Source organism: Eptesicus fuscus, chromosome 23, assembly GCF_027574615.1.
Source record: "Eptesicus fuscus isolate TK198812 chromosome 23, DD_ASM_mEF_20220401, whole genome shotgun sequence".
Lineage (NCBI taxonomy): Eukaryota > Metazoa > Chordata > Mammalia > Chiroptera > Vespertilionidae > Eptesicus > Eptesicus fuscus.
The window spans coordinates 21,396,598-21,418,716 of NC_072495.1; the positions used below are offsets into that span (position 1 = coordinate 21,396,598).

The 22,119-nt window shown below is 57.6% G+C and overlaps 1 protein-coding gene across 1 annotated transcript; it reads left to right on the forward strand.

Moving 5' to 3' along the window:
• Window positions 1-1,531: 1,531 nt before the first annotated feature.
• Window positions 1,532-20,546, forward strand: FOXN4 (forkhead box N4). Its single transcript, XM_028146686.2, has 9 exons — window positions 1,532-1,623; window positions 12,830-12,975; window positions 14,061-14,185; window positions 14,290-14,400; window positions 14,723-14,850; window positions 15,531-15,627; window positions 16,932-17,139; window positions 18,597-18,989; window positions 20,287-20,546. The coding sequence occupies exons 1-9, from the start codon at window positions 1,532-1,534 to the stop codon at window positions 20,544-20,546; spliced, it is 1,560 nt and encodes a 519-aa protein (XP_028002487.2).
• Window positions 20,547-22,119: the final 1,573 nt, after the last annotated feature.

Consider the following 22,119-nt stretch of genomic DNA (forward strand, 5'->3'; position numbering starts at 1 on the left):
AAGGGACAGGTGGCCGGAATCCGGTCTACCTGCGGCCCCGACTCGGCCTCCTGGCCGGTCCCCGCTTTAGGGGAGAAAGAGGGTTGCAGTCTCTCCATCCGCCCACCGCCCTCCCCGCTGGGCAGTGACGGATTGCAAGTTTGAATGCACCCGGTATCCTTTTGCCATTCAATGCTTTTGGCCTAAACCGCTCCTCCAGGCAAGCTCGCAGGCATGTAGCTGCTGCCACCGTGGGCAAAGTTGGAAGAGGGGTGTCCCTAACCTGGCGCCCCACCCCACCTGGAGCCCCAAGGCGTGCAAGGCTCGCCGCTGCCGGGAAACGCCGGCTGCCATCCCCTTGACCCTGCCCTGTAACTGACCCTCGGGGGGGGCGAAAAGACCCCCCGCGGGGCTACTGCGCATGCTCTGAGCTGGACAGCTCCAGAGAGGGAAATTTAAAAACGGTTCTTGCTGCGACGGCGACCAAATTGCAGAACGCGAGGGGCGAGCGCGAGGGAGTCCCCCTCCGAAACCCTCGCCCAGCCCAGGAGCGCGGGTAGCGGCGGCCCGGCGAGGACTGGCTCCAGGTACCGCCACGCACGGTCGGCTTTGCTCCCTCCTCCCGGGAAGTGCCCGGCATCGCATTTCCAGGGCGGAGACCCGGGCACAGGGCTTGCTGCGGGGCTGCCTTATTCTGCTCTATTTATTTATTTTTTTCCTCCTTCCTGGGGATCCCTGAATGACTTTTGGAGGCGGATCTGAGAGTCTTGGGTGGGTTTCTGTGTACATTTCAGGCTTGGAGTTGGAGAACTTTAGGAAAGATTTCTTTTCTTAAAGGCTGTGTGTTGGTTAAGGCAGCGGTGGGGTGAGGGTTGGATTGGCTTTCCGGCCAGGGCAGGTGGCATTTCTGAAGGCATTTCCAGGGCGGGAGCCATGCGGGGGGATGACTCCTTTTGCAAGCGGGAATTCGGCTCCCCCAGAGCAACAGGCACAGACGCATCCAGCTGTCCTTCCTTGCTTTTTATTTTCAAAGTGATCGTAGCTGCGTGCGGTTGAAAAGGTTGGGCTTGGAAAGGAATCGGGCTTTTCTGATTTCTATTTTTCGAGCCCACATTTTCCAAGTGTTGACACTTAAGATTCTAGAGTCTCCCTCTGCCCTTCCCCCATTCATTCGAAAGAACCTGGAATTCCATTCCATTCTCTTCATTCGCTTCTAAAACCCTGTAGAATTGCCCTGGGAAAGTGACCTGGGACGCCCAGGAATCCTCTAGTACTTTTCTTCCTTCCTTTCTTCCTTCTTTCCTTTCTTTCTTTCTTTCTTTCTTTCTTTCTTTCTTTCTTTCTTTCTTTCTTTCTTCTTTCTTTCTTATTCTTTCTTTCTCTCTTTCTTTCTTTCATTCGTTCTTTCTTCCTTCCTTTCTTTCTTTCTTTCAAGTATACTGTCGGTTGTTTGAGCTCCATCCCTCTGAACTGTGGGAAAACTGTGGTTTCTGCCCCGTCCACATCGTTGCTCACGGCAGCTTTGTTTTCTGCTTGTCTTTTCTCCAAGGAGATGATAGAAAGTGACATCTCATCCATAATGTCAGGAATCATTCGAAACTCAGGGCCGCGTCATCACCCCACTCCCTCTCCGCAGGAATACAGGTGAGGGCTGCAGCCGGGACAAACCGTATATTTTATCGTTGCTTGAAGGGGGTGTGCGCTGTTTACGGTTCCTGAAAACAATCCGTCCATTAAACTGCGGGGTTCTGTAGGAAAGCTAGGACGTTCTGATGTCAAGGTGGGTCTCTCTGAGGGCCTTGAGCTCCTGGCCTGGGGCAGTGGCGTCTCTAAATGCCTGTGGTCCTTTGTCCTTGCCAAGACAAGCCCTCGCCTGGTTGAGAGACTGGGCATCCTGGCGAATGTTAAGATGACAAAAGCAGCTATGGCTTCCTCTCCAATGGCCCTAACCTCTCCAGGAAATGCCCCCAAAATTGGGGTTTGGCTTCCATCCTCCTCGGTGCACTCCTGGGTTCTAAGCCTGGCTGTGTGACTTTGGACCAGTCCCTTGCCCTCTCTGGGCCTCGTTTCCTCATCGGTTAAAGGATGCTCTGGAATTAGATGGTCTTAAGGTCCCTTCTAGGTCTCATGTATTTGAAGAATAAATGAGATGGAGACCGAGGCCAAAATACATGACTTCCTGAGACGGGATGAAGGGAGATGCAGGCATGGGTGTGGAGGTGGGGTGTGTGTGGGGTTTCCCCTTTTTCTCTTCAAAGCTCAGGCCTAGAAAGGTCCAGCCCCTTCTTTTACAGATGGGGAAACTGAGGCCAAGAGAGGAGAAGGGGCTTGTCCAAGGTCACATAGCAAATGGGAGGGATTAGAATAAAAAAAGAAAGGACCTGGATGCGCCCCCCCTCCCCCACCCCCCACAACCTCTCTCCCTTGAGCTCTGAGAGGCCTGACGTGGTTCCCAGCCCCACCCCCATGGCAAGCACCGTGTCCAAGGGTTGAGGGGTGACAGCCCAGATTATGGAGTGGGAGCGGGACAGGGGCCGGCCTGAGACGAGCGGGCTGTCACCTCACGTCCCCCATCCGCCTCCCGTGCCTTGTGGAGAAGACCGCCGCCCTCCATTAGAGGGAGGCGGCTCCCTGAGGGCTGTGGGTCTGGAGGCTGCTTTCCGAGACCCAGCTGAGGCACAAATGCAAACACATATTTGCCGGGAGCCTGCTGTGTGTGGAGCTGCGACCCCAGATGTGGGCCAGGCACACAGCCATCGGCGAGCACCTGCTGTATGCCAGCCCCTCTCTCCCCATCACTCACCTCAGCCTGGGACGCTGCTCTGATGAGTCCCATTGTACAGGTGGGGAAACTGAGGCCCAGGAAAATGAAATGGCCCTTCCCAGGATCCTACAACCAAAGGCCTCTGGGTTTCCCTACAGCGCCCAAGGGTTTAACCCTTTGCACTCGCTTGCTTTTTTCTCGATTCCTTTATTCTACTCGGGATTTAATGCTAACCGTGTCGAGTCACACTCGACATCCGAGTGCAAAAGGTTAAATAATGGCAGATGGATAGAGGCAGCCTAAGGCTTGTGAGTTTGGGCTCTGGGGTCAGTTATAATCCCAACTTCTCTGGCTGTGTGGAGCTCTCTGAGCCTCAGTTTCCTCATCCATAAAATGGGGACAGAAATAGCACCCACTACATGGAGTTGTTATAAAGATTAAATAACAATTTCTGACGCTGCTATTTGCCAATTGAATGATCCTGGGGAAATGGGTGCCCGGCCTTTGTCATTCACATGGATTCAGGGTTGTTTTCTCATGTGAAATAACTAGTATGTCCAGAAGGCAGAATGACATCATCATCATCATCATCATCATCATCATCACTGGTGGTTTCTTAACCCTTTATTACCTGCCTGACCTGGGCCACAGCGACCCCATCTGAGTAGCACTATTGTGCCCATTTGGCAGATGAGGAAACCAAGGCTCAACCAGATTAAACGGCTCCACAAGATGATGCCGCTAGATATGGGCACAGTGAGAATTTGAACCTGAGGCTGTGGCACCTGCAGGGTATTGTGGCTGCTACACCCCCCACCCCCGCCCCATTGGTGAAGAGCACAGGTGCTGGAGCAGAATACGTTGTCCTACCACCTCCCAGCTGTGTGACCCTGGGCAAGTCACTGGCCCTCTCTGTTCCTCGGTTTCTTCGTCTGGGCAGTGGAGCAATGAGAACCCAATTCACGGGTTATTGGGAGGTTCTGAGCCTCCGTCTAGAGAAGTTGTTTAGCCAGGCCTGGGGCAGAAGGGAAGGTTTTATGATCATACAGCAACCCCTCCCCCCCACCGCCCCATTTCCAACGAATCCCATTTTCCCTGCATAATGTCCCTGGAGAGGTCTATGGGCTTCTCATTCCGCCTCCCAGGCCTCCGAGAATGGCTCCAAGGACCGCTCAGGGCTGCTGGTCCAGCCTGGCTCCAGCCCCCACACAGCCCTTCACGCAGCCGGCTGCCCCGCATCCCTAGGGGCCCGGTTTGGCCGTTAACTTTCAATGGTTGTGTTCGGGGCGGTGGGGGGAATGGGCAGCAGCTGGAGGCGGCCGCCCTGTCCCCAGGGAGCTGTCGGGCGTCAGTGGCCGGGCCTAGACAGCAAATTGGCAGCCGTCTCCCCGCCTGCAACACGGTGGCCAGGGGCCAGGGGTTGGGGCAGCCCTGACCTCCCGGGCGACGGCAAACAGCTTGAGCTCAACGTGGGTTAGCTACTCCCCCCCTCCCCCCCCCGCCCGGCTCAAGGCCTGGAAGGGACTCCCCCTCTTAGAAGTGCTAAGAAATAGTTATTAAGCACCTACTGTGTGCCGGGCACCTGCTAAGCTCCTTAGCAAGTGCACCATCCCCTTTATGGTAACAACCGTGAGGCAGGTTCTGGCATTATCCCAGCTTCTAGACAAGGAGGCGGTGGCCCGGAACCATGGCGCACCCAAAGGCATGCACTCAGGAAGGGGCCGGGCCACAGAGTTGAATTTATTCTAGAGGTCAAGTCCCACAAACCCGTTTTACAGATTGGGAAACTGAGGCCCAGAGAGGCGAGAGAAGGCTGGCTGCTGGCTCCTCGGGCCCTCACCTTCTCCCAGGACCGTGCCAGACCCTCCTCTCAGAAATTAGGTGACCTTGGGCAAAACCCCTTCTCCTTGCTGACGATGGTTTTCTCCTCTGTGAACCACAGCGAGGGGCACACAATAGATACTTAATAAATACTCATTGGGTGGATGGGTGGGTGGATGGGTGGGTGGGTGGGTGGGTGACAGTCGTGTGAGATATAACACATCCATGGAAATGCGGGGAGGCTATATGCTCGTGATGACAACATCCTGTCGCATGGAGCAGACAGGCAGACACCACCTGCCTTTCCTCCAACCTCCCCCCGAGCTCTGTATGGCGATGGTTAACCCCCCGTCAGTGTACCCCCGCCCCCCAAATCGGTTGTAACCTTGCAGAGGGTGTGGGCTCCATCTGTCAGGGGCGGGACCATCCCAACATCCTTACAATCCTTCACCCTCCTGGTGCCTGAACAGCTCTCAGTCTACACTGTGGGCAAGGAAGAGGGCAGCCTTGCTGAGGTCTAGCCCTCCTTCGGGGTCCTGTGGTTCCACCCCCAGAAACACACACACACACACACACACACACATACACATACACGCACACACACACACACATACACGCACATGCACACACACATACACACACGTCCCAAGCCAAGTTCTAGAAAGGGAAGATTCTCTTTTCCTAACTCCTAATGTAATCATTTCACATTACGCTCCCTCCCAGCCCCATTTCTGCACTTGCTTTTGAGTCCCTGTTTCCTGGAAACGGCTACATAAGATATGTTGGCTAAATAAACACCCCTGTGAGATGCTTAATCCCTTCGGTGTGGAGGCTGAATCAGAGCCAGGAACAGTTTGTGGTGATGTAACGGTTTCTTACTGACCACATCTGGAGGCGGCAGGCGAGACTTCTTGTAACCAGCGTGGAGGTGCCATCCCAGGGAGGGCCCGGCATGCCTCTGCACCGCCGGGGTGGTCACCTGACCCCCTAGTGACAGTACTTTCGGGACAAACCCCTCCCAGTGACCAGGAAAGGCAAGAGGAGAGAACGCAGTGAGGAGGAAGGAAGAATCATGGTTAGAGCGCCTCCTGCATGCTGGGCACTGTCTTACAGTTTATCTGCCCTCTGTGGTGGGAATCATCACTACTAACCCATTTTACAGATGAGGAAACTGAGGTGCAGGGAGGTGAGGTGACTTGCCCAAGGTCCCACAGCTACAAAGGGGTTGACATGGGATGTGTACCCCCAGCAGATGTTCCTTCTACTGCTCAATTGCTATATCAACTCTAAGGAGCCCCAAGATAGGAAATAAGGGGTTCGCTGTGGGCTTGACTTCAGCTCTGTAGGCAAAGGTCCCCACAGAACTGTATTCCACCCACCCATATGTGTGGCCCCGTGCAGGCACCTCTGTAAGAACATCACTGCCTTTCGCCTTACAGACAGGGCAGTGGCCCTGGGGTCCAGTTCGCCTCGGTGGACAAGTATTTGTGAGAGAATGAAAGCCTGGACTGGTGTCCTCTGAGTCTGTATTCGGGTGTAGGACGAAGTTATCCCTGTCTTCCGGGAGTTTAGCGTCTACCTACAAGGCTGATGTAGATGGGAAGAGATGCCCGAGTAAAAGTAACGGGTGATTGGTGGGAGTTTGTGTCACGTGTAGACACGAATGGCATAGATCATTCTAGGGGATGAAAGACTGGGAGATGCTGGACTGGTCTGGGAGAGCTTCCTGGGGGCAGTGGTATCTAAGCTGGGCAGAAAAATGGAGAGAGACTGGGGCATGCAAGAGGTGTTGGAGCTGGGATGGGGGCTCTTTCTTCCTTTTCTGCTCCAGCAGGTATGTAATAAATGCCCACAGGCTGCCAGGCCTTGTTCTGGGTGCTGAACAGAACAGAGGGCTTCCCATCCTTAGTCTTGTAGAGTGAGGCTCAAAACGTGTATAAATGCAAAATAAAGGGCCACTAGGGATCGGGGAGTGGCCAGGAGGGGACTCTCAGAGGAGGGGACATTTAGGCTGAGATCAAAAGCATGAGAAAGAAAGAGCCTGCCGGGAATGAGTACATGGAACAGCATTTCAGGCAGAAGGAACAGCATGTGCAAAGAGAACAGCCTGTTGGAGGAACTAAAAGATGAACAGGTTTGCCAGAGCAGAGGGGATGGGAAGGAAGAGAAGGGAAGGAGGTAGCCAAGGGCCAGATCCCGGCGAGGGGCTGGACTCTTACTCCCTGACGAGTTTGAAGGACAGGGACAGGTGCTGATGTCCCTTTTGAAAGCCACTCCGGCGGCTGGGGGTCTCATAAACGCATCTCTAGCTCTTGAGCCGCCCACTCACTGTCCTGCTCTCTTCCCGTGGTTTACCTGCTCTGAACCAAGCGGCAGGCCTGTGGTCACCTCTATTCTGCACAGGAGGAAACTGAGGCTCCAAGGCATTGAGTCGCCTGCCCAAGGACCCCCCCCCCCATTAGGAGTGGAGCCAGGATTGGAATCCAGGTCTCCCTGGGCTCACCCCTCTAGTGGCCTGCTCCCCTGGCCCACCTTCCATCCCTCCAGCAACATGGCTGATCAAGGACATGGTTGAGGTTGTCCGGTTGGTGCTCCTCTCAGTGTAGGATGGCAGCCGGCGTGTGTCACTTTGCCCAGGGCCACCACGGGGCCCCCTGACCATGGCTCTGCCACCGTGGAGGCCCCGAGCAGATTCTTCTAAAAACGGTATGACGGTGGTTCGCCCTTCCTGACTTACTTCAGCCAAGCTGGCAGAGTGGCTGAGGGACGAGGTTCCAGGGGAAGAGGTTTAAATTCCAGCCCCGTGGCTGACATGCTGTGTGGCTGAGGGGCATCTCTTTCCCTCTCTGGGCCTCAGCTGTCCCATCTGTGAAATGGGTATGATCAGTAGCCACCCCACAGGCCGCCGGGAGATGAAGAAGGTGCAGAGCTAAGAGGAAGGTGGCAGGAAGGTGGGCACGCCTCGGGGCAGTTCTCCCTCCTCTCCCCTAGGCCCGCTAGAAAGTGATCTCCGTGGGCAGGAGTTTTGTCTACTTCCCGGAGCAGGGCCTGGCAAGTAGAAGTTCGGGAAATGTTTGTGAAATGCTGTGGACACTGCTAGTGGCCATCCTCCCAGAGGCCACTTGATGCCGAATCCATACCCTTCAGAGGATGTTTGCCGTAATGGAACCTCTGCCGTGCAATGCACGTTGATGAGCTGGGCACCTGCCTGCATGGGCTCATCCAACCCTCAAAACAAACAGCCTGTGAGATGGGCATAGGTGTTAGCGCCCCCATTTAACAGATGAGCAAACCGAGGCTCAAAGAAGCAGATGACGCCAGACAAGGCTCCCAGCTACTAAGTGGCCGGGTGGGATTCAAACTCAGGCCTGGCCGACCCCAGAGCCCCCACTCATAACCACGACACAAATGCCACAGAGAGAACAATGAGGGGGGACGTGGCCTGGGCTCCCCGGCTGAGAGGGGTCACGCAGGGCCTGGGCTGGGCCTTCTGAGGAGCCAGAGCCCTCTGAGCAAACCCACCGGGGCTCCCAGGAGCAATGGGGTGACAGCACACCGGAAGCCCTCGGGAAATGCCAGCTGCGTCACGACCCTGGTGACAGGTTATTCTGGTGTTGGTTTTCCCAGGGTGCCAGCTCGCTCCTAACCAGGCCCTGCCCCCCCTCTCACACCCCTCAGCATCCCCCCATTTCCCAGGGGCCCTGCAGGCTGTGGGTCCCAGTGGGCAGCCCCGCAGAGATGGAAGGGACTCAACCCCTTGCGTTCCGGATGGGGAAACTGAGGCCTGGGGAGGGCAGGTGGGAGGTGCTGGGGAGGTACCTGGGGCTGCTGCCAGGAGGCAGCTGAAGCACATGCACCTGCTCGGCCTCACCTTTCCTATCTGTGAAAGGGGTGATGCTGCCCCCTAGGGGTGTGTGTGTGTGTGGTGTGTGTGTGTGTGTGTGTGAGTGTGTGTGTGTGTGTGTATATATATGTGTGTGAGTGTGTGTGTGTATATATATGTGTGTAAGGCTGAGCTTTGAAAAGAAAGGAGAGCCCCCCAGTGTGGAGTGGGGAGCTGTGGGCGACCTCCTGAATCAGGAGGGGCCTCTGAAGTGCCGGATAGGTATTTGTTTTTGTTTTGGGGTGTGTTTTTGTTTCTTTGCCCCCAAAGCCCTGTCTGTGACAAGCCCCCCACCTGGTTTGAGGAAGGCGCCTTGTCAGGGTCACTCCTGAAACCCCGGACTAACCGTGTCAGCTGCTCTTTCAGCAAACGCTTAGCGAACTGTCACCGTATTGTGCCCAGCCCGTTTCGTGTAGGTGCCATTTGGTTCCCATTTCACACACGGGGAGACCGAGGCCCGGGAAGGTGAGTTACCTGCTCAGCTCACACAGCCAGGAAGCCTGCAGGCGGGGCCCCCCTGCCTCGGGGTGCTGCCTGCTTCTCACCACGGTGCTCCTCTGCCTTCCTGGAGCCCCAGCGCCAGTGCTGCGCTGAGGGAACCTCTCCTCTGCCACCCCTGCTCTTCCGATGGGGAAACTGAGGCCTCGGAGGGACAGGCGCGTGCCAGGATGGTAACGCTTTGGGAATGCAACTAGGGGGTCACCTGCACGCTACCGCCATGGATGACAGGGTCCTTGGAGGCTGCGTGGGCTCATCTTTCACCCAACAGGGGCCTGGCAGGACCCTCGGCTCCTGCTTGCATGCCCCTGGGACAGGGAGCTCACTACTTGGTGTGGCCGCGGTACCCAGCTCCCAGGTTTACCGAGCCCTGCCCTCACTTCCTCACTGCGGGGGGTGAGCTGGGGGGCTCTTTTTTCATTTTATTTTATTTTATTTTATTTTATTTTATTTTATTTTATTTTATCGTTGACAGTATTACAGATATCTGCCTTTCTCTCCCTTTTTGCTAGGGGAATCTTTTATAAGGAAACATACTAAAACTCAGAACCCCCATGAAATCAGCTCATGAAATTTCCAAACCTAACTCAGATTTGTACTTGTGATCAGGCGATGTAGAAACACCACGGATTTTTCCATTAAGACTGAAAGGAATGTTCTAGACCATTCATTGCCTCTTGGTAGGACTTTCTGCACTGTCCACTGTGGCAGCCACCGAGCCTCCGACGTGGCTGGTGTGACAGAGACGCTGAGTCTGTAATTTCCATGTTAATGGATTTAAATTTAAGTAGCCACAGCAGCTAGCGGTTCCCTCTCGGCGCGGTGCTAGGATTGTCTAGGATGCACAGAGCCCGTATCTTCAACCATTCCTGCAGGGCCGGGGAAGGGACAGTGGGCTATAACGAACCCAGTCTCTGGCTGGGGTATCCTAGACAAGCCCGTGTCCTCCCTGGCCTCAGTGTCCCCATCTGGCAAATGGGAAGGCAGTAATGATAACAATACCTGTGTGCTCAGACTCTTGTGAGTTTGACATGAGACCAAACACGTAACCCACGTTAGCTCAGGGCTAGGCCACACGCCAGGGTCTCGTGTCCACAGGCTTCCGCCCTGCCTGACCCTGGGGAGGATGGGGGTGGGGCATCCGGGAAACCTGAGTCTGTGTGCTCATTGGTCCAGCCCTGAGGACGTACTGAGCACTGTGTGCCCAGCCCTGGGTGGGACTCTAGGGGTCCAGCTCCTCCCTCAGGGGCTGCATGGCTCCTGCTTCAGCATCAGGATCTCCCGGGGCCACCTGCACCCTGCCGTGGGCTCTGCCCCTACCCTGGCCTCCTCCCTACCAGACCTGGGGGGCCCCAAGATCTGGGGGTGCAGCCCCTGCCTTCCTGGGGACGTTAGCGGGGCTTGGGAGAAGGTGGAGGTTTGTGGTTAACCAGGGTGCTCCCTGGGGCTCAGGTGGGGGGACACTAAGGTGCCCGGAGCGTTGCTGGGACTGCTCAGGCCTCAGTTTTCCTATCTGTGAAATGGAGGCAGAGGGTAGCCCAGGCTCTGGCACACAGAAGTGCTCAACACACGAAAGCCCTAGTGGTAGCAACCACAGGGGCAGGGGTATGTGCCCCCGCAAAGCCCACTCCCTTGAGGCCCTAAGTTTATCATTAACATTAATACTGATATTAGTATTAATATTAATATTAATGACCGCCAAGTCAGACACTGTTCCAAGTGCTTTACATGCAGTAACATTTAATCCTCACAACACCCTACGAGACAGGAACTGTTTTTACCCCCATTTCACAGATGGAAAACTGAGGCTCAGAGAGGTTCAGTCAGTGGCCCGCAGGTAAGTGGAGACCAGGATTAGAACCCAGAGCCCAAGCTCTTAACCACCACGGGTCCTGCCTGTGAGATGCACCCGCCACCAGAGATTTGGTCCACGGGGGCGCCCAGGAACCTGGTGCGTTTACAAGCCACCCCACCACCATCCGGGGCTCCGATGGGGCCCCCACCTTGAGACACCTGCCAGCGGGGACTCCCTTCCGCTGCTCCCTGTGGCCCCAGCGCCAGGCAGACGGGTGAGGGCAGTGGGAGCCTCAGCAGGTTGCTGAGCGGGAGTGGGGAGGTGGGTGGGCTGGCCTTGGGGTGAGAAGGGGCGGGTGGGAGCCAGCCAGGCATTCCTGACAGCAGGTGGCACAACCCGGCTCTCTCCCTCAGCCTCACTCCGAGGTCTCCGCGGGCCGAGGGGACAGATGGCATCGCCCAGGCCCGGGCCGTGGCTGTCACTCGGCCAGATGAGTTACCAGCGGGCCAAAGGGGCGGCAGCTGGGGGGGGGGCTGCAGAAACAATCGCATTGAGACCCCAGGACAATGGGGGCCACGTGCCACGGGGGCAGCAGTCGTTTGTCACACAATGGGCCGCGGCGGGGGCAGCAGCAGCCGGGCCAACTGCTGCCGCGGACACGGGCCGGCCGCGTTTTCAAATCGTTTCCAGGCCCTGTTTTCCTGCAAGGCAGCCAATCGCCGGGCAGCCGGGCGGTCACCTGATGCCAGCTTGGTGGGCCCAGGCCCTGTGACAAGTGAGCAGCAGTGGCCATGGCAACGCTAATTGTGGCCCTAAAACACAGGGAAAGAGAGAGCAGGAGACATGGGAAGAAGGGGGAAGAGAGAGAGAGGAAGAGAGAGAAGGAGGGCGAGAAGACCAGATCTGGGGGGGACGGGGCAGGGCGGGGGTGCCGCAGATGGCAGGGCGGGGGAGGCTGATGCCCGTCGGTGGGTCCCGGTCACATGCCCGAGAGAAGCAGAGGTGGCATTTCTTCCCGTTTTCTCTCTCCCTCTCCAGTTCTGTGTTTGACACGTGGAGCTTAGAATTTGGACCCGGGGCCTCACGGCAACAAACCGGACAGCCCTGGCCTCAGGGTGGCAGGGGTGTGGGCCTGGGGTGGGCTCCTGGCCGGTGGGCAGCCACACGGTCGCCTGGATAAGGTGCTGTGTGGGCCCAGTGCTGTCGCAGATCGGGTCCCTGTCCGGCGTCCTCACTGGCCGCCTTTCTCCTCCCGTGGGAAGTGCTGTTCTGGCTCATGAATCTGTTCAGGGCTGGGGGGCATGGGTCCTAGATGGAGCCTCCAGGGGCTGCCTGGGGTCACGGTGAAGAGTCCGGGCCTCAGACCACGTGGCCTGGGTTCCACCCCACCACGCGGTCTTGGGCAAGTGACTCGGTGCTCTGAGCCTCGGTTTCCCCATCTGTAAAAGGGGGATATGAGCATTTCCTACCTGTCAGGTTTGCTCTGGGGATTGAATGGGCCTATCCTTTTTTTGTTTTTAATTTATTTTTATTGTTTCCAGAGAGGAAGGGAGAGGGAGAGAAGAGAGATAGAAACATCAATGATGAGAGAGAATCATTGATCAGCGGGCTCCTGCATGCCCCACACTGGGGATAGAGCCCACGACCTGGGCATGTGCCCTGTCCGGGAATCAAACTGTGACCTCCTGGTTCGAGTGGGACTATGCCTTTTGAGCAGGGATGCCATTACCTCAGTTTCCCCATCTGTAAAACGGGTACAATGATAACACCTGCCTTACGGATTAACCGGGAATGTTTCAATGGCTTAATTCCTCGAAAGGACTTGACATGCTGCTTGGCATATAGTAAGTGTTCAACAAACATGAGTGCTTGCCATCCTGGGGCAGGGGCTAAGGAACGTGTTAGAGGAGTGAATGAAGGCATGATCTGAGGCTGTGTAACCTGGCTGCCAAAGGGACCAGAGTGGGGAGACTGAAAGGTGGGGGAGGCTCGGGGAGGTCAGGGGCTAAGGGGGAGACTCCAGAGGCAGGGGAGCCCCCGGAGCTGGCCTGAGCTCCCCGCCTCTCCCGAGCTCCTGCCCTCCCTGCAGGCTCCTGGCCACGACCGGCGACGAGGACCTTCCCGGGGACCTGCAGTCGCTGTCCTGGCTCACGGCCGTGGACGTGCCCCGGCTGCAGCAGATGGCAAGCGGCCGCGTGGGCCTGGGTGGCCCCAGTGCACCACACCCACACCCAGGTAGGCCCAGGGGCAAGGTGGGACGGCGTGCGGGTGGGACCGGGGAGGGGCGACACCTAGAAATGCCCCCCCGCCCCGGCGGGGTGGCCCTGGCCGGGTCAGGCTCCGGGCCTCAGTCTCCACATCTGTAACATGTGCCCAATTCCGTCTTCCCCGGAGGGGTGTGACTCACTCCTTTGCTCACCGCTATGTGCCAGGCCCCTGGGAGCTGAGGTTCCCGCGAAGAACAGACGGCCCCGCCCCTGCCACCTAGAGCAGCCTGCAAGCTAGGGCCCGGGCCTGTTTGTGTACAGGTGGTTTTCGCGTCTTTCAAGGTTTGTAAAAAAAAAAAAAAGAAAGAATCCACATGGCTGGCCAAGTCTAAAATACTTGCTCTCTGACCCCTGAAGAGAAGTTTACCGACCCTGACCTAGAGGTGAAAAGAGAAGGCATGGAAGGTGCTGAGCACATAGTAGGGCCTGGCACATAGTAGGTGGTCAGTAAACGGCAGCTGGTGGCCGTGACCGCAAGTGGATCAAATGCCTACATCAGGGGTCCTCAAACTTTTTAAACGGGGGGCCAGTTCACTGTCCCGCAGACCGTTGGAGGGCCGGACTATAGTTTAAAAAAAAGCTATGAACAAATTCCTATGCACACTGCACATATCTTATTTTGAAGTGAAAAAACAAAAGGGCAAAAACACCCGCATGTGGCCCCGCGGGCCGTAGTTTGAGGACGCCTGGCCTAGAGACACAGAAAGTGCTGAACAGAAACCGTCACAAAAGCAGTCACCGCAGTGTTCGTGGCTGGAAAACGAGCGTCCAGGAGTATTTCCTTCATTGAACAAGCTGTCCGCGTGGCCCACGTCACAGGTGGTAGCCACGTGGTACGGATGCGGAAACTGAGGCTGGCCCAAGCTTATCCCCAACCCATTCGTCATCGCTGCCCCCCGCAGGGAAGTGATTTGCCAAGCACCTACTATGTGCCTGGCCCCCGAGGGGCGGTATGGCTCTGCTCTCTTGAGGGAGGTGCCCAGGGACTGGGCTGTCCCTGCCAAGGCCACGTTGCCTCCAGCTCCGTGGCGTCTCTCTGTTTCCCTCTTGCAGGTTCCTTGGCTGGGGTGGCTGACCTCCATGTAGGAGCCACCCCGGGGCCCCTGCTCCATGGCCCGGCAGGCATGGCCCCCCCAGGCGTGCTGGGCCTGGGCCCCGTGGCCAGCCACAGAGCCGGCGTAAGTGCTGCTGCATGGGTTGGGGAGCGAGAGGGCATCCTGCAGGCTTGCGGATCTGTTCAGTCACTCTGACCCTCTGTCTCTTCCTCTCCCTGCCCCTGCAGATGCCCCAGTTCCCTGTGGGGGGGCAGCCCCCCTCCAGCCTGCAGGACCCACCGCAGATGTACTCTCTGGCGTCCCAACCACAGTTTCCGCTCCCCCGCGGCACCCAGCAGGTACCAGGGGCTCGGAGGGGCCCTGAGCTCGGAGGCAGACACCCCTGACTTTGACGGGCCAGGGACCCCTCTGAGCCTCAGTGTGCTCCCCCGGAACACGGGAATAACATTCTCCGCTGAGTCCCTGTCATGGGCTCCTTCATTCCGTTCTCCCTAAAACCCTGCTGTGGGTGCAGACCAGACTGTCTCCGGGGGGGCTGGACACCCCACACCTCATCTCGCTTTTCCAGCCCGGGGTGGGGTGGGGTTACCGTGAGTGACGTATGCTCTGTCTCACCGTCTCTCTCTCTGCTACCTGTACCCTGTCCCTGCCTGTGGGAAGTGCCCTCCTGTGGGCCTGTATGGCTCCCCGTATGGGGCACGACCTCCCTACCCCCAGCCCCGCATGGCTGTGCATTCATCTCAAGAGCTGCACCCCAAACACTACCCCAAGCCCATCTACTCCTACAGGTGAGGTCCAGGGTGGGCCGCGGTGAGGGGGGCTCGAGGGGTGAAGGGTGCCTTTAGGGCACCTCGGACCGCTAGGTGTGGTGGCCCAGACTTCCAAGGGGGAGGTTTTGGGGACTGGGAGCCCCCCCAGGTGTGATATGCTGTCAGGAAGGGCCATCATGTGGTCAGTCGACCCCCGGGGTGGAGAATCCACTCCAGAATTGGGCCCAGGGCAACACTCTGTCACTTACAAGCTGTGTGGCCTTGGGGAAGTGGCTTGGCCTCTCTGGACCTCAGTTCCCCCGATGTCTAAAGTCATCAAAATAATAGTATTGTAAAATAATAATAATAATAATAATAATAATAATAATAATAATAGTATTGTGTGACTCACAGGATTTGGGGGAGGGTTGTAAACAGCCTAGTTAATGTCTAAAGGCCCACAGACATTATTATGGGGAAGGGATAAACAGGAAAAGATGGGGTTTCTCACATCGGTATCAATGGCTGAGCTCAGGGTCAAGGAAAAAAAGGGCAGGGGGTGTGGAAGATGTAGGGCCATGAAGAGGTATCCACAGTTAGCACTGTGAGTGTCGGGGCTGGTACCCGTGGGTCAAGCAGGGCAGGCTTCCTGGCGGAGGGGACCTTGGGCTGTCGGCCCGAGACGCCTTCATGCCTGGCCTGCCCACCTTCGCCTCCAGCTGTCTGATCGCCATGGCCCTAAAGAACAGCAAGACTGGCAGCCTGCCCGTGAGCGAGATCTACAGCTTCATGAAGGAGCACTTCCCCTACTTCAAGGTGAGGCGCCGTAGCCAGGGCCGGGGTGCGAGAGCCGCCCTGACCTCTCCCCGGCACTGTCAGACCCAAGAAACGGCCCCCGGCCGCACCGAGCCGCCCTCCTAGGCTCCCAGTTATGTCTGAGACCTGGCAGTGAGGGTGCGGGCACACGTGCACTCCCACAGACATGGGCAGAACAATCCAGACAGAGAAGGGGGTATCTGAGCTGGGCTCTGACGGATGAAGAGGAGCTCACTCGGCATCCCGGGGGCAAAGGGCAGAGGGGGCAGCCTAGTTACTCGGCACAGGCTCCGTATAAAACGGAATGATGCAGAACACAGGCCCCGGCGAGAGCCTTTGCTTCTCTGAACCTCAGTGTCCTCACCTGCAAGATGGGGAGAGTCATCCCCAGCTGGCAAGTTAGCAAGGATTCTGCATGTCAAGGGCCTGGCAGCTCCTGGCATGTGGTTTAGTCATTAATAATGTTGTCCTTGTTGGCGTCAAAGCCAGAAAAGGAGGCGGTCAGAAGGTACCAAGCTGTGGGGTCCCTAGCCTGGACAGTGTGCTTAGCAGAAATATTGTAAAACTAGTAGCCCGTTGCAGGAAGATTCCTGCAATAGGGCTTCCTGCTGCGCTCTCCCCAGCCCCACCTGCTTTCCTCCCTTCTCCCCGCCCCACCTGCTTGCTTCTCTGCAGCTTTGCTCCCTTCTGCAGCACTTGGCTTCTTGCTACGCTGTCTTGATATGCAAATTAACTGCCATCTTGGTTGGGTTAATTTGCATACTCACCCTGATTGGATGGTGGGCGTGGCTTGGGCATAGCAAAGGTGCGGTCAATTTGCATATTACTCTTTTATTAGGTAGGACAGTGGCGGGAGGGGTGAAGGGGGGAGGGAAGGAGAGAGGGAAGGGCAGAGAGAGAGAATAGGGGACGTATGAGGTACATTACAGTATCCGGTTACCCAACAATAAACTAAGAGCATTTAAACCTGGTTGGCATTTCATACACTTGACCAGTTATCCATGCATTAGCATCCTCTCGCTTGCTTGCTTCCTGAGTGGGAGGGAAAGTGGAAAACCCAGCAGCCCTGGGCCCTGTTCTTATGTCGTAACCATGATGGGGCTGAGCTGTAGCTGCCCCTTTCATCGGGGCAGAGGCCCTCCAGTTTGCCGCAGTCCCCACCACTCTCTCTCGTCTTCCCGACTCAAAGTGGAGCGTGGACACTGTCCTTGAAGCCCTCGAGGCCCGAGCCTGAGACCCCCCTGGAGAGAGGGTTTGCAGGGAGGTCTCTGGAGGGGCCTCCTGCTGCCCGTGTCTCCCCACAGACGGCGCCCGACGGCTGGAAGAACTCGGTGCGACACAACCTGTCCCTGAACAAGTGCTTCGAGAAGGTGGAGAACAAGATGAGCGGGTCCTCGCGCAAGGGCTGCCTGTGGGCCCTCAACCTGGCCCGCATCGACAAGATGGAGGAGGAGATGCACAAGTGGAAGAGGAAGGACCTGGCTGCCATCCACCGGAGCATGGCCAACCCGGGTGAGGCCCAGACCCCGCGCCGACACCCCCCATACACACACACACACCACACACCTCACCGCCCAGCCCCGCCCCAGCCCTCCTTCCCTCCTGTGACATCACACCCTCCCTTCCCCACTCTCCCTGGTGGCCGCCCGGCTGAGGGGCCTGGGCAGACACGTGACTAGCTGTTGAAGCTCACCAAGCAATCCCTAGTCCTCACCCAGAAATGCTGAACTAAACAACCACAGGAGGACACTGCGTTCTCACCTTTCCTAACACAGGTCTAAAAAACAGCAACACCAGAGTGGGCTGGGGTGTGGAGAAACAGCGCCTGCATGTGCAATTCGTAGGAACATAAGTTGTTCGACTTTTCCAGGGCAAAGTAATAGATCCAAACCCCATACACTGTGTCCATTTATTGGTCTGGTTATTCTACCTCTGCCAATGAATGCTGCAGAAATCAAGGATTTGTATGTATGCGCATCTATAAACACTTACACATGCATATATCCACACTCATTTCTCTAGATAGTTGAATGTATGTGCACACACACATCTCTATACATGGATATGTATCTATCTATATAAAAGCCTAAGCGACTGTCTGACCGGTAGCTATGACGTACACTGACCACCAGGGGGCAGACGCTCAACACAGGAGCTGCTCAGCTGAGGTGACTTGGCAGCTGCGGTTCTCGGGTGATGCACCGGAAACCAGAGAGGAGGGAGCCCGATTCTGGGGTGTGTCACCCGAGAACCACCCTCTCACAATCTGGGACCCCTCAGGGGATGTCAGAGAGCCGGTTTCGGCCTGATCCCCGCAGGCCAGGCCGAGGGACCCCACCGGTACACGGATTGGGCCTTTAGTCTAAATATAAAGAGAGAGAGAGAGAGAGAGAGAAACTGGAAGAAATATGCCAAAACCTTTACCATGAATAGAGAGCACACGGATAATTTCTAGATGCTTCGCCTTTCTGTATCTCCCCGCTGGGATCGAACCTGCAGTCTAGGTGTGTGCCCTGACCGGGAATGGACCCTGCAACCTTTTGGTGCACAGGACATGCTCCGACGAACCGTGCCACCCGGCCAGGCCACAGTAACTCCTCTCACTGTCCTAGGAGCAGGGGGTGGCTAGGACCCCTACGTGCTCATTCCGTCCAGCCTCACGGGCCTTGTGACCCCTGCCTCACCCCCTCTTGCAGGGCCGTGATGAGGGTCAAGTGAAGTCCAGGAGCGTCAGGGCTACCCACTGTTCCCCCTGAGGGGAGCCACTGTCATTATCAAGGCACCTCGTTCCTGCACAGCGTGGGGTTCACCCCATTCCCACAATGACCCTGTGCAGTGCACGATGCCATCTCCTAGGTGCAGGGCCTGAGGTTCACAGAGTCCCAAAGGCTGGCTCAGGTCACCCGGGTCCTAGCGGGGATCTGAGCCAGGCCTGGGCTGCTAAGTGACCCCCGCCCCCTTGCCTGCAGAGGAGCTGGACAAGCTGATCTCGGACCGGCCAGAAAGCTGCCGCCGCCCTGGCAAACCGGGGGAGCCCGAGGCACCCGTGCTGACCCGCGCCACCACGGTGGCCATGGCCCACGGCTGCCTGGCCGTCTCCCAGCTGCCGCCCCAGCCGCTGATGACCCTGTCCCTGCAGTCGGTCCCCCTGCACCACCAGGTCCAGCCCCAGGCACATCTGGCCCCAGACTCCCCCGCCCCCGCCCAGACCCCACCCCTGCACGCCCTGCCGGACCTCAGCCCCAGCCCCCTGCCCCACCCGGCCGTGGGCAGGGCTCCCGTGGACTTCATCAACATCAGCACCGACATGAACCCCGAGGTGGATGCCCTGGACCCCAGCATCATGGACTTTGCTCTGCAGGGTGAGGCTGGAGGAATGGGTGATGGGAAGAGAGGGGAGGGAGAAGCTGGGGTGGGGCAGGAAGACAGAGGAGAGCTCACCCCCAGCTCATTCCTTCAGCCAACACTTCCATCCACCTGGGAACAGCACATTCCATCAAGCATTTCATGGTGCTTACTGTGCAGCAGGCCTGGCCCAGCATTTCACAGGCAGCCCCCCACCTCATCCCACAGCAAGCATCCTGTGAGGCCACAGCCCCTCACCTCTTCCCACAACAAGCATCCCGTGAGGCCACTGCACAGCCCATTCCGCCAGTGCGGACACTGAGGCACAGAGAAGGCCCACGGTCACCTGGCTCGTCAGTGGCAGAGCCAGGATTTGAACCCCAAACGTTCCATCAGTAACTGCTGCAACCTGCACGTGCCAACGCAGGCAGGTCACACTGACCCGCTGCCTGACACATGGCCATCCTCCATGCACGGGAATGAATAAGTGAATGAATGAATGAATGAATGAACGAACGAGCAAACGACCGAACAAGAAAAGGTCAGGTTTCAGTGAAGGCTCATGACTCATTCACTCGCTCACACTGGTGTACCTACTATGTGCCAGCCAATAGCCTCCGCCCTCTGCATGTCTAGCGAGGAAAATGGACAAGTGAGCAGCTTAGTCCAGTGGTCGGCAAACTGCGGCTCGCGAGCCACATGCGGCTCTTTGGCCCCTTGAGTTTTTAGCAAAGGCCAGCTTAGGAGTACCCTAATTAAGTTAATAACAATGTACCTCCCTATATGGTTTAAGTTTAAAAAATTTGGCGCTCAAAGGAAATTTCAATCGTTGTCCTGTTGATATTTGGCTCTGTTGACTAATGAGTTTGCCGACCACTGGCTTAGTCTGTCAGCAAGCTAGTGCATTAGTTATAGCTGGGAAACGGGGGTGTTGGGGCCTCCCTCCCCGCCCCCACCCCCCGGATTCTTGTGTTGTTAACCTGATGAAGAAAGGGAACGCTGTTCTGTCCTCTGGCTTTGACCAGGATGGTACCCCTGAACGAGGGCTAAGTGTTTCCACGCACCCCTGGTTTAGGGGGTGGGTTCTCAGATGGCCTCCATTTCATCTGGGGGAGCCCGAGGCTCGAAGGAAGTGACGTTCCCGGGGGTGCCCCGTGGGAAGGTGAGGGCTGGGGCTGGGACTCCGACTCCTCCGGGTGTTTCTCCGACCACACGGAACTTTAAATCCCACACGGGGTCCCGGGCCTCCCAGAGAGGGGATTGGAACTCGGGTCTCACCTGAGCCAGCTCACCGAATGCTTGTGTCTTTGGAAGGGAACCTCTGGGAGGAGATGAAGGACGAGGGCTTCAGCCTGGACACGCTGGGGGCCTTCGGAGACTCCCCCCTCGGCTGCGAGCTGGGGGCCTCGGGCCTGACCCCCGTCTCCGGCAGCGGCGATCAGTCCTTCCCGGACCTGCAGGTGACGGGCCTGTACACGGCGTACTCGGCCCCGGACAGTGTGGCCGCGTCGGCCGCCGCCGCCTCCTCTCAGTACCTGGGCGCCCCCGGCAACAAGCCCATAGCCCTGCTGTGAGCTGATGGCCTCGCCCCCCCAAACCGGGGCCTAGCAGAGAGCCTCCCGGGCCAGTGCTCCTCCCCCTCCCACAGGGGGCTGAACCTCTGGGGGGGCTGCTGGCACCCCGACCCCCCCCACACACACCTCCACAGGAAGCCTGTGGGGCCTCCCAGGTCAGAAGGACAGGAGAGTGGACAAGCATCCTGACCTCCGCCCTCCCGGATGCTCCTGGGACGGAGACGCGAGGCCTCCAGCCGGCCTCCCGCGGGGCCCCGTCCACGACCTGCAGCCCATTGGGGACGCCTCGCTGCACCCCGGACACACCCTGGTGGGAAGGAAGGCCCTTTAATTTATTCTCCTCGGATGAACCATCTGCCGCAGCCTCTGGTGGACAGGCCCTGAGGCCCCGAGTGGCCGCCTGACTTCTCTTGGACTGGAAGAGGCTGAACTCGGAAATGGGTGCCCGCCCCCCTGGGTGTCCCCCACCCCACCCCCTGCCTCCAGGCCCACTTCTCCTGTAGTCCCCTAGACGTCCATAGAGCAGATTCCCGGGCCACGCCAGGCACCGTGACCCCGTGTACAGTTATTTATATTTATTGGAGCCCAATCACACCACCTCTTCGGATCCAGCCCGCAGCCCTGGAGTGAGACTCCGGGCCCCTGCCTGCATCCCGGCGATCCTAACACCCACCTTCTCCGCGAACCCCGTCTCCAACGGGCTCTTGATCCCCTTGCGGCCCGGGCTGCTCCTAGAAGGAACCAGCACTTTTGAGGTGTGGAACATCCCATTTTGACAACTTAGAGACCGGAGAGTCCCTAACTGTTCAGCCGTGATTCCCATCTCTCCCCGCGTGGACCAAGAGGGGAGGTGCCATGCTTTGGGGTCGTCAGGGCTTGCTAAGGGCGAATCGGATTGAACGAGAGGAGCGGGCGGCGCGGGGGGGGGGGGGGGGTTGTTACTGGAATTTAAGACGCCCCAATGGAAAGAAAGCAAACTGAACACTGGAAAGCTCGACCCACACAGTGGGGGGGGCGGGGGGGGGGGGACGAAGCTGCGATGCAGAGTCTCCATTGGCACTCGTCTGTTTCATTGCCCTGTGACCATTTTAACGTGGGTTTTTATTCTCTTGTTGCCAATTACTGACTTTCCCGGTGGCGGGTTCTGTAGACAGCTGGGTCGGAGGGGAGCCAGGTGAGTGGCTTGGAGAAAGGAGGGAGGAATCGGGGATCTCCCAGCTAGTGGCTTGAGCCACTGTGCCCTCTTGACCAACTAGATGTTTCTGTGGGGGGGAGTTCCCAATCCTCGAGCCAGAATTTTCCAATGAACCAGCAGGTCAGCCAGCCCCCGGGGAGATTGGGGGTTCGGCCCTGTCTTGAAGAACCATCTCTAAGGCCTCCTCGTTCTGGAAGCTCCCGCCGAGCATCACTATCCCCAGACACAGCCCCCGGCTGCCCGGCTGCTTTGTGGGACACGCCCCCACACGGTAGGGTGTTTGAGCTGTTGTTAATGAAGACCCCGTGTGCGGGTGACGCGGGGACGATGTAAGCGTAGTATTGGATACCTTGTCTGTCAATAAAGGCTGAACGGCAG